Raw genomic sequence first — 17,500 nt, 5'->3', positions numbered from 1 at the left:
TTGAATAATTTACTTTTCCTGCCCGGGTCCAAGTGCCCCTGTCGTGTTCCGTTTTTGTGCAAGAACTGGCCCGGCCACCGGACAAAACCCGAGCAAGGTCAGATCGTGTCCGCGGCGTGAGAGGTATTGGCGATAATTCGACCAACTTTTATATGGGTGCTCACCGCAGCCCGCCACTTATTTATGGGGTGTCTAGCTCTAAAGTCTCGAGAGGGGTGCAAGTAATGTCTATGGTTTTGCACGGTTATCTGCGGCAGTTGACTGCAAAACAACTGGAAAAAAAAGTTGAATGGACATGCTGGCAAGAATTGCACGGTTCGTTACTTGGTTGGTTTGGGTTTTGCATTCTTTGCGAACAATTTTAACGTTGTGGTTTGCAAAGTGGATGCTAATGTAATTTCCATGTGCTTGAGATATTTGTTACTTGGAAAATTACTTTATAGTACAGGTAGTAAAATCAGCTTAACATTTAAGTATATTTTTGGGTTAATTTGATCATTTAGGCCGTTCCAAATACAAACCAAAGTTTATGTCAAAAATAGTCTCATAAATCAGGGGGCAAAACAAATATATTTTCAAAAAACTTAAAAAAATCATGAAAATAAATGTCAAATGAACTGAAAAGAATCAAAACTGCATTTTTCGATGATCAAGATGTGTTTCCCTTATCAACAGCATGTATGAATGTGCTGAAAAGATAAAACACCATGTTTGCTAAAACTAGAACAGTTGCGAATAGGTAACAGTCATTGGCCATTAACGGCGCCCGCCATGACAGTTTGTAGATCTCGAGTTTCAGGGACAGGAATGTTTGTTAGCATAAGTTGCTACTAGGGGCATGTTTGGGCTCGCTTAAAATATTTTGATTTTTTATAAATTTCCAATGTTCAGCACCGCAAAACAAAAATTAGGAACCAATTTTTTGAAAATTTCCACCATTTTTTTTCGTTTTTGCAGTTATTCCACATAATCGGAACAGTTTACAGATCGCCCAATGTCAAAAAACGTATAAAATCAATAATTAATCATAATTATTTGTTCACTATCGTTTAAAAGCTTGCCTTTGGTTTTAATTGATGTAATGTGTTAATTTTTTGAAGATGAACTGTTTTTTATACAGATGAAAAAAAAAACTTGGGTTCTCTCTAGAAGTAAATATTTTCAACAAATAATGACAACAAACGCTAAATTCAACAAATTAAGTATGGTTAAAATGTTTTTTTTTTGAATAGTCTATAATTTTTTGTTTATGGAAATGGTGGTGTTTCGTAATTGTGGGAGGTACAAGAACATCCAACAACTCTGAATAGGTAATTTGGATGCAGTTTTTGGCTGTTCTTGATTAAATTAAATTAAATGATTAAATTATTTTTTTCATCATCAGCAAGCAGATACTTGAGATACAAATTGCTGCAACTTAAACATAACATACCTGGTACAACTTTACAAAATTTCTTATTTTGACAACTTAATCGAAACATTTTGGCAACATTTTTTCAACAAATTTCTTAACTTGAAAAGATGTTTTCAATCAGCTTCCAAATTGCGCTTTTCCAGTCACGTCAAAGATTACACATTAGTCGTATCTACTCATTTTGTTTGTTTCAAACTTGTCTGGATTAAGTATCGGTGACAAATAATGTTACTAGTCTTGAAATGCAGTATTTTGTTGGAAAAGATCAACTTTAACTGGTGCAATAGCAAGAGAATGGCCACAACAAGGTCCTAAAATAGTAGCCTCATGACTATTTCTATACATTTGAATACAAAAAATATAAAACAGTGCTTTATTCATTGTCACAGCTTTAGTGTGAACCAAGTTGTAAAGCATTAAATTTCCAATAAAATTCAAAAAAAAATAAAAAAAAATAAAAATTGAAATTGCATGTTATGGCTTTAACATAAACCTCAAAAATATTTGTAATGGCATTGTACGATTCGTAGTTAAAAATATCTTCTTTTTGAAACCTGTTTTTGTTTTGTATTTATTAGTTTAAAAAAAACCAAACATTTCTACGATGAAAAAAAAAAAAACGATGAAATCTTGAATTTTTCTTAACGATTTCATAATATTTTATGAAGAAAACGAAAGCTGTAAACATTGCATGAAAATATTCAGCTTGTTTAAAAAAAATACACTCAGTTGACTGGACTTCTCATGAAAGCATGGTTTCTATTAAATTATCCATAAAAAATGTGTGTACACAACAAAATCAAAGTTATTTGTAGATAAATTACCATCATTCCAGTTTCCAAACCCCAAATACATTGTCATCCTTGATAAATTTATAAGATAATTTGAATTGCGTATATAAAATACTAATAACTTAGTATACAAATCTATATGACTTTGAAATTCTAAACAAACAAATCGAAACAAATTTTAACAAACTTAAATTCGAATAAATGTCAGTATAATACCATAGATTTGCTGAAAACACATTTTGGAGCAGATAAAACACCGTTTGGGGGCATTTGGATTGATAGAATTGATTTTTTATTTTAATTTCGTACCAACACGGAATAACGTCGTTGGAAAATCCGCTGGCATCCAAATAGTTTTGGACACCTGCTTTTGTTTATCGCGACGAATTTTATTGTTATAAAATTATTGTTCATTAAATTTCACAAATCTGTAAATGCTTTTCATAAATGTGCAAAAAAACAACCAAATATATTTTTCCAGGAATGCATTTTTGTTAAATAAAGATACAATTTGGCGTTTGTAATTGAGCAGTTGTCTCAGATTTCGGTCATTCGATTTTTTTTGTATTTTTTAATCCAACTGAAACTTGTTTGGTGCCTTCGGTATGCCCAAAGAAGCCATTTTGCATCATTAGTTTGTCCATATGATTTTCCATACAAATTTGGCAGCTGTCCATACAAAAATGATGTATGAAAATTCAAAAATCTGTATCTTTTGAAGGAAATTTTTGATCGATTTGGTGTCTTCGGCAAAGTTGTAGGTATGCTTAGAAAATGAAACATGGTAAATTTAGTTTGATGAGTTTTAATTGAAAAAACACTATTTTTAATTTTTTTTTTTCATTTTTTGATATGTTAAAAGGACATAAAATGTTTAAAAAATTCAATACTCGGTCAAAGATTTTTTGCACAACCTGGAAATTTCTGCAAAGTTTGCATTTGATGTTTTTTTGCAAATCAGGTTTTAGTAACAAAAAGATAAACAAAAAATCACCAAATTTTTTTTTACCGTGTATCATTTTCCATACCTACAACTTTGCCCAAGACACCAAATCAATCAAAAAATTCCTTCAAAAGATACAGATTTTCGAATGTTCATACATCGTTTTTGTATGGACAGCTGCCAAATTTATATGGACAAACTAATGATGAAAATTGTCTTCTTTGGGCATACCGAAAGCACCAAAAACAGTTTCAGTCGGATTAAAAAATACAAAAATTAAAATTCTAAAAAAAGACCGATTCCGTAGAGAATTGCTCAATTGTGTGAGAAACCTTTTTTTTTAAACTCTAATGGGAAGATAATGTTAAAGTTTGAATAGGGGAAAGTGGGGCAAGTGTAACGAGCTAAGGAAATGTTCTTTAAAAGCCAATTAAAACTTAAAATATCTATATATTTTTTGATAATCATTTTATTTAAGGTCTGTACTAAGACTTTGATAGAACAAAAGATTTCTACACCCAAAACTGGCAGCGCTAGTCCGAGAGAATGATGGTCTCGAGTCGAGAGAATAGTGGTACCATTCACGGACGCAGAGAACACAGCTCGAGATGGGCGATAGAACTGTTCTCTCGAGGTTCATTTGCAAAAAAAAGTTCATCCGTCAAACAAAAAACCAAAAGTGTTGACAACGGGAATCGAACCAGAGACCTTTGACAAACCAATCCAATGACTTAGCTGCCTCGGCCACCACAGCTTGTGACCATGGAGAAGTCAGAAGTCGATGTATGACACTTGTTGGAGATTTATTGATTCAACTAACGAATGAACTCATTTGTTATGATGGTGTGAGTTGGTACCATTATTCTATCGATTTTGGCACTGAGCCCTCAATAAATTTTGAGAGAACGATTATCTCGATTCTGAATTTTGGGTGTAAAAAAAAACCTGTTTTCACGACAAAAAATAAGTTTTTGCCATTCCGTCGTGAAACTACTTACTTTTCCTGTCATTCTTGAACGACGAAATAGCCTACTTTTCTGTATCAAAAATAACAGAATCGAATAGCAACACTTTTCAAAATAAATGCTGAAAAGTTCTACTTTTCAGCACTCAAATGGGTGTTGAAAAGTTGAACTTTTCAAAAATTGTTTCGAAAAGTAACACTTTTCAATTTTTTTTTATTTTTATTCGATTTATTGACAAAATACATGAAAATTTGACTTAAAATTTCACTCAGTGTGTGTTTTTTGGAATTGCAAAAAATGTTGTATGGAACTCGTTGCAAAACTTGATTTTTTCAGCACTCTTCGTATTTATCCAACTCGGTGAACCTCGTTGGATAAATGTACGACTCGTGCTGAAAAAATCCTCTTTTTGCAACTTGTTGCATAAACTACTATTTTGAAATTATTGATTTTCAGTACGTCCTACTCAACTAGTGGGACAAGACGAACAACTCGTTGGGACAAGAGGAACAATGCACAAGAAAGGCATGTTAATTTGCTAATAATTTAATTGCTATCAATTTGACACGTCAGATTAGAATGTGTTTGAAACGTTTCTTTAATTTTTAGATAAAATAATAATATTTTACAAATAATTTGATCAATTAAAAAAAATTAAATGGTAAATTATTATAATAATACTATATTTTGCATGAACAACTGTTCAACTTTTTATCAGTTATTAAGTACTTTAAACTTGCATGATTTTTTCAATAAACTATGTATATGCAACAATTCGTATTTTTCCATACTAAAAATCCATGTGATACACTTGCCCCACTTAAACAAGTTTATTAAAAGTGTTGCCACCGGAGGAAGTAAAGTCAGCGTCTATTAGCGAACAGTTTGTTTGTTTGTTTGTTTTTTTTATTTTTTTTTTATGGCCCACCACAATCCTCCACACCAAAAAACTCATTATTCCAGAGCCCCCTGGTTATGGACGCAAACTAATTTCAGCTCGAATTCAAAATGATAATAAAGCAATGTAATAAAAAAATGAGCTGACTTTACTAGGATGTGCGGTAGTTTAACTACTATTAACTTTTAGGATGGTATCCCCGTGGAAGCTACTTCCTTTTAAGGAAACCACAACAATGTAATGATTTGTTAACGCTATTGACGGGTTAATAAAATTAAATGACGATTAGTTGAAAGTTTCGTTTAATTTTTGTTTATAATGTTGTTTCATTCTAGCATTAAAGATGGAGCGGTTTTCTAATAACTTTAGATTATCTGGCAGCAGATTATAAAGTGTAGGTCCTATGAAACTTAATCTATTTTGACCTCGTGTTGTATGTGCTCTAATGCGTTGAAGGTTGTTCCTCTGACGAGTGCTGCGGGAGCTATTTGTAGTTATTAACTGAATTGTATGATGGAATTTTGGGTTATTAATAACATCATGAACAAACTGCGTAGTTTGGATGTCACAGAGATTGGTTAATGGTAAAACTGAGTGACATGCATCCGAATACAAAGTTAAAGTTGAATATAACAAAGGTTTGTTGAAAATTATTTTTAAACAACGGTTTTGCAGTGTTTGTAATTTTACTAGGTGAGAGTTTGCAGTACGTCCCCACACCGAAATTAGATAATTTAATTGTGAATGGATATAGGCGAAATAATATTTTAAGAGAATTTTCCTCGGAACGAACAATCTTACCCTCCACAGAATGCCTGAGTAGGACGAAACACGTTTTTCTACCACTTTAATGTGATTGATCCAGGACAAAATGGGATCCAATTGTATGCCCAGATACTTAAAACAATTTACTTTTTCTATAACAGTGTGTCCAAGTCTAGAATCACAATAGTTCAAATTTTCAGCCATTTAGGGAAAAAAATCTGCAATTGATTCACAAAACTACGCGTATCTCGTTCGAATCTGATAGGTCGTTGAACCGGAATGCTTGTTCTTTCACTCGCTGCAATTGCATTTTCCACCATTCAAAATAAGAGTTAGTAGAATTAATCAATAATTAATGTTAAAGTACTTAACAGAGTAGTGCGGTGCCTGTGTGGACGCTCAGTCCTGTTTTTTTTTCGTTTTATTTTCCGTCTCTTTTGTGTCGCTGTTCGAGTGCATGGGGTGATTGGTCATTATAATTATAATTAAATAATGGCATCAGTAGTGTGGTGCCTGTGTGGACGCGCAGTCCTGTTTTTTTTTCGTTCTATTTTCCGTCTCTTTTGTGTCGCTATTTGTGTACAGGGGGTGATTGGATTTCTTCTTCTTCTTTTTTCATTTATTTTTTGTTCGCGCGTTCGTTGGCCGATGAATTTTATTTTTGTTCTCTTTATATAGTTTTCGGTAGAAACAATCCGATTTTTGTTATTTGAGACAAGCAAGTCGTATTGCTGGATTAAGTCCTTTCCATATCATCGAGGATCGGAAGGCACGTCGACGGATATATTTTAAGGCTTATGATATAAAATAATTTTAATGAATGAAGCCCTTCCTACATCATCGTTGATCGGAAGGCACGCCGACGGAGAATTTCGCGGTCGCGATCGAATTAATACTATATTTAAATCCCTAGATAGGTATCTTTCCGCAGCCGGCTGCCTAAGATTTTTAAAATTTCAACCGATAAACAAATTGCTCATGGTCGCATCACCTACCACAGTGAATCCTGACCTCATACCCGTCTTACTAACCCCTCAAAACTCATGTGATACTTTGTCGGAGACGCAGTCGATTTGGCGGTCCCATCACTCAAGTATCGGCTAACATTCCCATCCACTTCCCCGTGTCTTACCACTGGTCGTGGCCGGCGTCGGTATTGATCAGCACGATAGGGACCTTTGAAAATTGCGAAGGGGTGATGATTGGTTCCTACTTTTCATCTGTGGTCCACGGAGCAATGTTTGGGGGTCCTGGTCAATAACGAAGTAGCAGCTACGGGTAGACACCAATGCTATGCTATGCTATGCTATGCTAACAGTGTGTCCAAGTCTAGGATCATCATGCTCTGGCTCAAGTCTTGTTTATTTGTCACTGTTGCTTTTAAGCTATAACATAAGTAAAACATTAGAATCTGCATGTTACTCTGAACATAATTTGTGCTTACAGTTAGGTGACTTTCCATGACACCTCTTCGATGACAGCTTAAGACAATCGATTTTTACCACTAGTTCTAATAGTAAATAAGTATTAAATCAACGTTTAGGCACAAGCTCAAGAAACTTACAGTTTTGGTGCGCAGAAATAATAAAATAATAAATTCCCTGTAGATTTCAGCAAAGATTTGATCGGCTACTGCACGTGATTACGTCTGCTAGCACAATTATGTTGTCATTTTATCGTGACATTCTTCCCTATCGTTGCCCAAGTAGCACTCATAACTTGTAAACTGTTGAATAACAGTTAGACAATTGTTTTTGATAAACATACGAGAAAAAATCTGGACATAACTTAAATAACAGTTTGTTTCACTGCTTGTATAACTGACTTATGTAACAATCGTGTTTTGTGCCACAAAAGTGTTAAAACACATTCAACTTCACTCTTTTCCAACTTAAAACACAACATAGGAAAAATTCTCACCTATTTGGGAGGTTTAGAACTCGCTTCTAACTCCATCCAATTTGCTGATTTACACTGTTTAAACAACTTATTTTGGAACACTTTCGATAGAAACTGGCTTGCTCACTTGCGTTTGAGGTATTTATCACTTGATTTCAGTCGAAAACGCTTTTTATGAGCTGTAATTAAACGTCAAAATGCTGATATGCCAAGATGCTGTTCCCTCATCTGCAATGTTTTCCTCGAAAACAGTTTGTTGAATAAGAATAATATTTCACTGTTTGTTTCACTGCTTATCTAACATTGTCATGTGACGGCATCTTCTGAAAAATGGGCGTGGCCAACCATTCTATAAATAACCTTAGGTTTTCTCGCTTTGTTACACAAATGTTATCGGAGAATAGGTTATATAACTGATATTCAACAAACATATTCAACTTGAGATTGCGTGTTGTTAGGTGGTGTAAGTTTGTACGTGAGGTATTTAGAGTTTATTTATCGAAGATTGCAATAATTTTTATTGTTGACCGATTATTTATAAACATATCGCCGGCAAAAGCTACAAAAAATTATCAGCTTACGGAGTTCATGACAGAGAAAACAGCAAATTAAAATCACACCAATTTTCAATGTTACTCCATGGTACGGTAATCGAAATGACAGTTGAAACGGTTTGTTATAACAAAGTTACATAATGGAGTTATAAAAACTGACTTGAAACAAACTTATATAACTTAATTTCCAATAACAGCCTTTTCTGGTGTTAAGTTGTATAGCTCACTGCTGTATAACAAAGCTGACAGCAGCCTTCTTATTGACGTTTAGGCCAGCTTGTTTACTATGAAGCCTCGTGGAGAGATGTGGAAGCGCGCCTGGACCTGCCGTGGAGATAACAACAAATCGACGAAGTCATCGGATCGAATCTTGGGAAAGACGAAGTTCATCAAAAAAGGAAAATCTAAAAGTTCGCCATGAAGAGGGTTTCACAAGAGTCACAGTTAGAGAGCGCGAAAGGATTGTTTTTTTTTCTCATACAATTTCAATTTTTTGTTCTAAATAAATCGGGCAGAAACAAGCGTACTAAAATAGTCAGAGATACTATTCATATTGGCTTCGTCGTTGATTGAAATTCTAATAAGAACTGTTTGTTTACATGTAAGTTGGGTAACGGTTAGACAACTGTTTTCAATCTATCTTTCCTTTTCAGTGTGCGCTTTGATTTGACAGCACAGCCGTTAACCACGCCCCCTTTTTTAGTTGAATCTCTTGTTAGCTAGCACAGTGTTGTCAAATACATTTGTACAACTTACTCTGATAACTTGCATCTTATTCTGGCAAGTTATACAACAGAAAAAAGTGCGCTTTTTCCAATGCACAGGAGTTGTAGAACAAGTTGTGGTAACGAGGCCGTTCAGTTATACAACCAGTTAGGAAATACGTTTATCTGACAAAGTGTGTTGCTTGGGTGTTGGACGACATGTGACAATTAATAGGACGAGGGGTATCGGTGATCTTGTTCGAGCCGTGCTCCCAGTACCAACAAAAAGCTTTCAACAAAAACAACGAAATGATGAAACATTCTTTATAATTGGTGCAAATCATTGGTAGGGAAACTACCGATATAGGAAAAAATGTATTTTGATAAAATGAGCCTCAAAACGAACCCTAAGCCTTATTTTGTCGTCGTTTTGGCGGTTATGCGGTAGTAGAATCAACTAATAGCAACAATTCCTCTTACTATAAATATCAAAGTTGTAAAAAATACGGCCGTACGAGCGGTTGTTCCTGTTGCCTCATATGGGCGTCTTGCCTTACCTATTAACATTATTTTTTGACATTATAATTTCTCCATTTTCGTAGCAGACCCCTAGTCACAAAAAAAAAAATTCTCTGTAGAAAAAAGTATGTTGCAAAAATTCGCAAAACAGGTCACTTTTTTTTCTGCTTCTTTTTATTGCAGTTCAATACGCCCTGCGGCCGGTCGGTGCCCTTCAAAGGCGCTCACCTCACCTTATTTTGGCCAAAATTACCCTCTAATTATGGCAATCGCACGAACGCAAACGCCTCCGTGTCCATAGCGCCTCACAGACGTGTGCGCAAGCTTGTTCACCGGAAGTTGTCAGCTGTTTGTTCGCGCGCGCACAACCTTTACTCCACATGCACTTTGAATTGTCTTGGCAGCACTACGGAGAGGGGGCAATAGGGGTAAATGTTGGATGTCTTGATATATTTTTTTAAGATTTCCGTTTAATGATTAATTTAAATCAATTAAATGTTTCAGTATTTGTTATTTGAATGTTCTAAGAAAATTGACTAACCCCAAATTTTGAACAGCACCCTGCAATTTCAAGAGTTGCAACTCTGACAGTTCATTGCACACGCTCTTGCACACGAAACACACACACATGCAAACTTTGGAAACAAAACATCAACAAAAAATGACGTGCCGCTGCCGTCATTTGTGTCTGCGGCTGTCCATCAAACGTCCGTTTGGGTCAAAAGCCGGCCGCCTCGACTGCAGTGACCAGGGACTAGGTATCTCTAATCATGCGTTGTAACTGGGTTATGGCGAAAATGCGACCGTTGCGTTTCGTGCGGTTCCAATTCTGGGTGAGGCACCTTCAAATAACCGTATGACCGACCAGCTGGCCGTCGGAATGAGCTTTGAGGTTTGGGGAAGGTCGCGAATTTTGTGTCAAATCTGGAGCGAACTGGTACTGAAATTTGGAAGAACTTAAACACGAAAAAAACCTTCGGGAAATTCACGACACTAGATAATCAAATGCCAGTTCAGTTGTAATCCAAATACACTTCTTTAGATTGATTTATGGCACTTGAAGTCATCAACCTTAAATCCATATCTGCGAAGTTTGTTAATCGAAAAAAAGAGAGATACCCAACTGTTGGTCCTCCCGAAATTTATTGCACCTTCCTGTTAACTTTTACTGCCTCAACCTACCGGAATCGGAACCCTTCTTAAAGTCTGATAAGTTTAGCCGCTGCTGATAACAAACCCTTCAAAGTCTATCAATTTGGTAAACAAACAACCAATTGATGAGCAACGTCTGGCCCATCACAGTTCTACCCCGGCTCAAGCTCAGTTCCGTTCTAGTGATCGATCAGTGTTGGCTGGATTAACCGGCGATGAGTTCCCCCAGTTGGCTTGGCACTCCCAAGTGGATGCAGATTCCGTACGAGGATAAGCGCATCCTGTCGTACCTGGTCGGGACGCTGACGACCATTTTCGGGACGGTTCTGTACGCCCTGCTGGTGACGCAAAAGTTGGACGACTTTGACGACGGGATTTGTGCGTCGTTTTCGTACGGTGAGATCAAGTGGTGGCTTGTTTTGGGTTGAAGTTGAGCGGTCGAGCTGATTTGTGTTGATTTGTTTTAGTGAACAACTTGGAAATTCCACTGCTGGCGGTGGTTTTGCTAGTGTATTACGTCGTCACCGGCGTGTTCCTGTGGGGAGTGTGGAAGGTGAGTGTTTTTGATTTAAAGTTTTATTTTTAATTTTGAAATAAAACAGAATTTTCATTTGGTTATTCGATTTGCGTGAGGAGTAATTTTAAATCACGAATCCCAGGTTCAGTTTTTGATATCTAGTCGCGAAGGGAAGGCTCGTCCCCTTTTATTTATGAACATTCGAAAAAAACGTTTTTTTTTTCAATAATTTGCAGCCTGAAAAAAATCAAATCAAATTAATCGCTCTATAGAATTGCCTTGGCGTTCAAAATCAAAACCAAAACCAAAACCAAAACCAAAACCAAAACCAAAACCAAAACCAAAACCAAAACCAAAACCAAAACCAAAACCAAAACCAAAACCAAAACCAAAACCAAAACCAAAACCAAAACCAAAACCAAAACAAATCGAAAAGCAAACTAAAACCAAAACCAAAACCAAAACCAAAACCAAAACCAAAACCAAAACCAAAACCAAAACCAAAACCAAAACCAAAACCAAAACCAAAACCAAAACCAAAACCAAAACCAAAACCAAAACCAAAACCAAAACCAAAACCAAAACCAAAACCAAAACCAAAACCAAAACCAAAACCAAAACCAAAACACTTGGATAGTTCTCCACCACTCTTCAATTTGTGTGAAACTTTGTCCTAAGGGGTTTCTTTTGTCCCTGATCACGAATCTGAGGTCCTTTTTTGATACAGTCGACTCTCTGGCTGTCGATCTTCTCGATATCAATAATTCTCCATCTATCGATGAATTCTTCAGTCCCTTCAATCTGCATACTTCAATTATCTTCATTCCTCGATATTTTACCTTGCTTGAAAGATCTCTTCCTCGACGGTCCCTTGGATTCTGTTTGCTTTAAAAATCTTTTCCGGTTGTCAATAATTTCACTTTCTTATGGCTTGCATAGACACTTTTCTTGGCGAAACGAAGCTTTGAAGGGTGTTTGACATTAGTTTGTTTTTGTTTGATGGACGTTGCCATAATTATCTCCCATAGCTGAGTATCAAGAAAACAATATTATAATATATAAACTGATGATTCTCTTCCTCGACGGTCCCTTGGATATTGACAACCAGAGAGTCGACTGTATCTCGTGACGGAGGGGCGGTATGACCCCTTCAATTTTTGAACATGCGAAAAGAGGTGTTTTTTGTTCAGCCCGAAACGGTGATGAGATAGAAATTTGATGTCAAAGGCACTTTTTTGAAAAAATAAACGCCCGATTTGATGGCGTACTCAGGATTCCGAAAAGACGTATTTATCATCGAAAAAACACTACAAAAGTTTAAAAAACTCTGCCATTTTTCGTTACTTGAATGTAGTTTTTTTGGAACATGTCATTTTAAGGGAAATTTAATGTACATTTTGATTCTACATTGACCCAGAAGGGTCATTTAGATCAAATTTGTTCATTTTAAAATTCCGTGTTATTTTTTAAAGTGTAACAATGTTATACATAGTTGTAGAGCAGACAATAACAAAAATATTTATTTATAAAAAAATACCGCGTTTTTACGAAAAAAAAAGCTCATCGCCGTATCGGGCTGCAAATAATTGAAAAATACCTCTTTTTCGAATGCTCAAATATTGAAGGGGTCGTACTGCCCCTCCGTCTCGAGATATAAAAAAAACGGACCTCGTATTCGTGATTAGGAACAAAAGTTACCCCTTAGGACAAAGTTTCATGCAAATCAAAGAGGAGTCGGGGCAACTTTTCCCGATTTCGTGTGAGTTGGTAGAGAATTACCCACTAGGGTGGGTACGGATTTTGAAAAGTTCTCAGATCAAGTTCTGGTGTGGTTCCCCTTGTAGGGCATACCCATAGGGACTCTCACACCAAATTTCAGCTCATTTGGTTGAAAACTGGCTTGTCTCAAGCGAGTTCAAGTTTACATGGGATTTACTATGGGAAATTTTGAATTTTCGTTCATTCGCTTCTACAGGCCTGGGGAAAACATGTAGAAACTTCTAGGATGGCCAGAAATGAGCGGAATCGCCTGGAGAACAACTTTCCCTAAGAGACCAGGTCGATTCGGTCAACCCCCCTCGAGCTCAACGGCAATACATCCGGGGTTTTCGGAACTAACGGTTTTACCCAGAAAAGCATCAAATTTTCCTTAGCATGCTATGAATGTTTGATGAACACCACGACGCCACATGTCAAACAGCTACCACGTGGACTAGCATCGCCTATAAAGAATAACTTTTTGTTACTATACAATTATCATTTATGGTGATCTTGATACTATTTAGCTGTATTCTGAACCTCCAAATAAGAAAAAAAACTGTTATGGTGCAAATTTTACAACCACGTGGTAGCTGTTTGACATGTGGCGTCGTGGTGTTCATCAAACATTAATAGCATGCTAAGGAAAATTTGATGCTTTTCTGGGGAAAACCGTTAGTTCCGAAAACCCCGGATGTATTGCCGTTGAGCTCGATGGGGGTTGACCGAATCGACCTGGTCTCTTAGGGAAAGTTGTTCTCCAGACGATTCCGCTCATTTCTGGCCATCCTAGAAGTTTTTACATGTTTTCCCCGGGCCTGTAGGAGTGAATGAACGAAAATTCAAAATTTCCCATAGTAAATCCCATGTAAACTTGAACTCGCTTGAGACAAGCCAGTTTTCAACCAAATGAGCTGAAATTTGGTGTGAGAGTCCCTATGGGTATGCCCTACAAGGGGAACCACACCAGAACTTGATCTGAGAACTTTTCAAAATCCGTACCCACCCTATTACCCACTTAATTCCACAGTGTTGTGAAAACCCGATTTAATATCACCAGAGGTAAAATAGAGCCTTTCTTACAAAATGATGAAACTCCGAGAAATATATTGGTGCAATTAAAAACAGAAACATAATGATACCACCCAGTGAGAATTTTACCTAAAGCTTCGATTATTTTTAGGCTAAACCTCAAATGCCATTTTTTTTTAATTTCAGAGATATATTATTTGTTGCAAAATAATTAAATTTAATTAAGAAAAACATATCGGATTGACATTATTAGAAGAAAAATAAAGGGTGCTCAGTCTTTATTGTTAGTCTATGATTAACTTAAAAAAATATGTATGCAATGTCGATCTATTATGAGAAGCCAGAAAGAACACTTTCACGCGTCACGCGCTTCGACTTAACTTGTCGAGCTTTCGAGCGAGAACGAGCCGGGACTTCGATTTTGATGTTCAGTATATGATTTTGTATAAATCCAAAAAATTTAATAGGAAAAAATAGGGTAAAAATAAGACGAAAAACACTAAAATGGCTATATCTCTGGAAATACATTTTGGAAAAGCTTCAAATTTTGGGCCCAAGCAGTTTATGGCGCATGTTTTCGAATGGCTTTTTGTTTGAAACTGAATTCTTTTAATTTGATAGTGTTATCTGTAAAATAGTCCAAAAAATACCTTTAAAAATGGCTTTGACCACATTTACTGGTCGAAAATTGTGAATCGAAAAATAAAATGTTCGTCTCCGACACCACGGCTACAGATCTGACTTATAAAAATTGTGGGTTTTACGGGCGGTTTTCCAGTGATGGAAGACACAAATTTTTAAGAGCGGATACAGACATCGCTCATGTATTTCAGAAAAAGAGCTCTCAAAAATCAGACTTTGGGTTCCGGATTTCGAGCCAAAATTCAATCGAAAGAGCGCATCTAAACCTTCAATTAAGTAATAGGATTTTTTTCTGGGACGAATCCTCGCCATGCACGAATTTGTTTAAGATTTCTGAGAAAAGCGATTTTCCAAAAGCAAACCTTAAACCTTTCTTTTGTAAGAAAGGCAAAAAGGTCGGATCAAATAAACATTGAGAAAAACAAAGGAAAAGAGAAATTACACAGAAAAAGAGGTAACATTTATGCTAGAACCAAAGGTGGTCAAATTAAATTCCTAACTAAATTATTATCTCTTAATTCAAGAATCTTGATTTTATTATTTTCAGCAGGTTATAACCAACAGATTCTCTTGTATTCCAGGAAAGTCCTCGCCTCATCTTACCATTCTTCTGCCTTCTGGTGGCCACGCTGGGCTTCATCGGTCATGCCCACATTGAACGGATGCTGTTTGAAGTCAACCAAGACGAGCGAAGGCTGGTGATTGGCGCATTTGTCTTCACCACTGGTCAGTATTTTTAGGCAAAGAGCTATTAATTATTAATAACGATTAAATATTTTTAGGGGTACTGATTTTTGCTAGCACAATCACACTGCTGCTTTACAGAGAGATGCACCAGATCACAGAACGATTCGACAAGACCGAATATCAGGAGCTGTCGACTGCTGAAATTGTTGATAGACATTGACGTTGGTGTAACCCAAAGCTTGCAATTATCTCAGTCTTTAAATAATTGAATCAAAATACACGTTGACAGTGAAATGAACATAACCTCAAAATTTTAATCGATTTTCAAGGGTAAAATATTTCGTACATTTTTCGTTCGACTCAACACATTGCCAAATGGCTGGAACCTGCCTCAATGCCAGTGCCAAAGTTTATCACCTTATTAGTGGTTAATAAAGTAAGCAAAAAGCCGAAACGCACCTTAATTATAGGCCTATGTTTCTCATTGACAGCACGCTATCTTGCTTTAAATCCTTCAGCAGCAGAAATTGGTCCACTAGGCAAACGAAAGCTTAACTCTGATACTTTATGAGCTCGAATGTTTTGTGACTAAACGACATTTCCAACCAGGCTCAATGCTGTGACATGAAACTTGAACTCTATAATTTGTTGACGTAAACAACGTAAACTTCACTTGACCTAGGCTACTGGAAATTGCAGCATTTTTTTTGTTGAGAAAATTTGGAAACGAGTAAAAAATCTTAAACTCACTCACTTCAGGTCCAAGTTCAACCTCCTATCAACTTATTTTTTGCCAATTCTCAGTAGCCATAATCCAAACTTCTTGTGAGGTTACCCGCGTCACCAAAACTGGAGCTTGAACTTGAGCCGGGGTTGCATAATTTATTAAATTGCCATTAATCTCACATTCCTCGGCTGACACCTCTGCGCTCAGCTTTTGCTGGTAGCTGATGGCCACTGCACCTTGTTTTTAGTACGAATATTTTTTTACTTCTAATTTGACTAAATCGCACCAACGAAACCCTCACTTTGGGGTGGGATCTGTATGATGGATTGCGAGGGGACCTGAACCGTTCAAGTTGGCACGCAAAGTTGTTCTAATCTGTATCGCTAGCGCGCGCGCTCGATGGAATGTTAATGCCGACCTGTAGAAGAGGTTAGGTTAGCGATGTTTTACACCGAAAAAACAGTGCCATGGTTAGGTTTGAACATTCGTTTTTTTTTCGTGTTACAAATGGTCACTTCCATAACCGGAGCTCATTTGCATTAATCTCTAAGGCTTGAACTTATCTTTTGACCTATGGAAAAAAAGGTGCAACAAAATAGTCAAGTTGAAAACATTTGTAAGGTTCTGCGCGTTCAAGGTCACAGGAGGAACCCAGGTTTTAAGTGGTTCTCGTTCGAACCAATCAATCAACTTTGGGTCAGTCTGAGAAATAAGGGGCTGTCCCGTTACGAATGGAGTGGGCCTTGTCTGGCCATCAGGTTGATGTCTTCTCGGTCTAATCGGACGTGACGTTGTGACGTTGTGGTGAATGTGAATGAAGAACCTGTTTTTTTTATGAACTTCCACATCAGAAAACGGTTGATAAAGTTTAATTTTGGTGATCCACGATTTCATTATTTTTCGTCCATTCAAAGGATTGTCCATGGCAAGGTCAGGTTCGGTCACGCTCGATTTGTGAGCCCGCAGGTCAACCAGGGTTGGGCACCTGCTTCAACCAATTCGAATTGATCTAAAAAAGGTCTTAGAAGTTTGCCACGTTCCTTAATTTTACGGTACTTTGAACTATATTGTCCGTTATATTGCCGTCCGTCAATCACCCAACCGCTACTCAATTGACAGTCTTGAGAGCTATCGATTTCATCAACCGCTTCAGCTCTCTCGGAATGTCATTCGCCAATTCACCGCCGCCGGTCATTCCTCACTCACATAACACTCCCATTTCCAGCGCGACCTATAACACCTCGGCCCGTGACTTAGCCCAGGTGATTTGAGTTTGATTATCCAACCGGCATACCGAAATTCCTCCGATCAACGCGAAAAACGATACAGATCTTGTCAGCTCAGCTCGCCAGCCCGTTGGTCTAATTACTGTCATTCAAAATGCCCTGTTGAACCCAAAAAAGGGTTGGCCCCGCATTTTGGCCTCCAGGTGTGAATAGAAATTCGCACTCACTTTTGAGCTGACCTCGTCGGCGTCTTCGTCGGCTTGTCGGAGAAAAGTTGATTACTAATTTGGGATTTATTGAGCTCAAA

The 17,500-nt window shown here is 37.0% G+C and overlaps 1 protein-coding gene across 1 annotated transcript; it reads left to right on the top strand.

The window, feature by feature from the left end:
• Positions 1–10,787: 10,787 nt before the first annotated feature.
• On the top strand, positions 10,788–15,704 carry LOC6045476. The gene is made up of 4 exons (XM_001862807.2): positions 10,788–11,000; positions 11,072–11,157; positions 15,135–15,279; positions 15,336–15,704. Exons 1-4 carry the CDS (start codon positions 10,820–10,822, stop codon positions 15,458–15,460), a joined length of 537 nt encoding a protein of 178 aa, XP_001862842.2. The 5' UTR covers positions 10,788–10,819; the 3' UTR covers positions 15,461–15,704.
• Positions 15,705–17,500: the final 1,796 nt, after the last annotated feature.

Source organism: Culex quinquefasciatus, chromosome 3 (assembly GCF_015732765.1).
Source record: "Culex quinquefasciatus strain JHB chromosome 3, VPISU_Cqui_1.0_pri_paternal, whole genome shotgun sequence".
NCBI classification, from domain to species: Eukaryota; Metazoa; Arthropoda; class Insecta; order Diptera; family Culicidae; genus Culex; species Culex quinquefasciatus.
This window is presented reverse-complemented; position numbering and strand designations above follow the sequence as displayed.

Excerpts from the sequence above, each read along its gene's own strand:
- LOC6045476 (XM_001862807.2), top strand. The coding sequence starts at position 10,820 with ATGAGTTCCCCCAGTTGGCTTGGCACTCCCAAGTGGATGCAGATTCCG. Across the intron at positions 11,001-11,071 it reads TTGTGCGTCGTTTTCGTACG|TGAACAACTTGGAAATTCCA; the intron begins GTGAGATCAAGT and ends GATTTGTTTTAG. Across the intron at positions 15,280-15,335 it reads CGCATTTGTCTTCACCACTG|GGGTACTGATTTTTGCTAGC; the intron begins GTCAGTATTTTT and ends AAATATTTTTAG.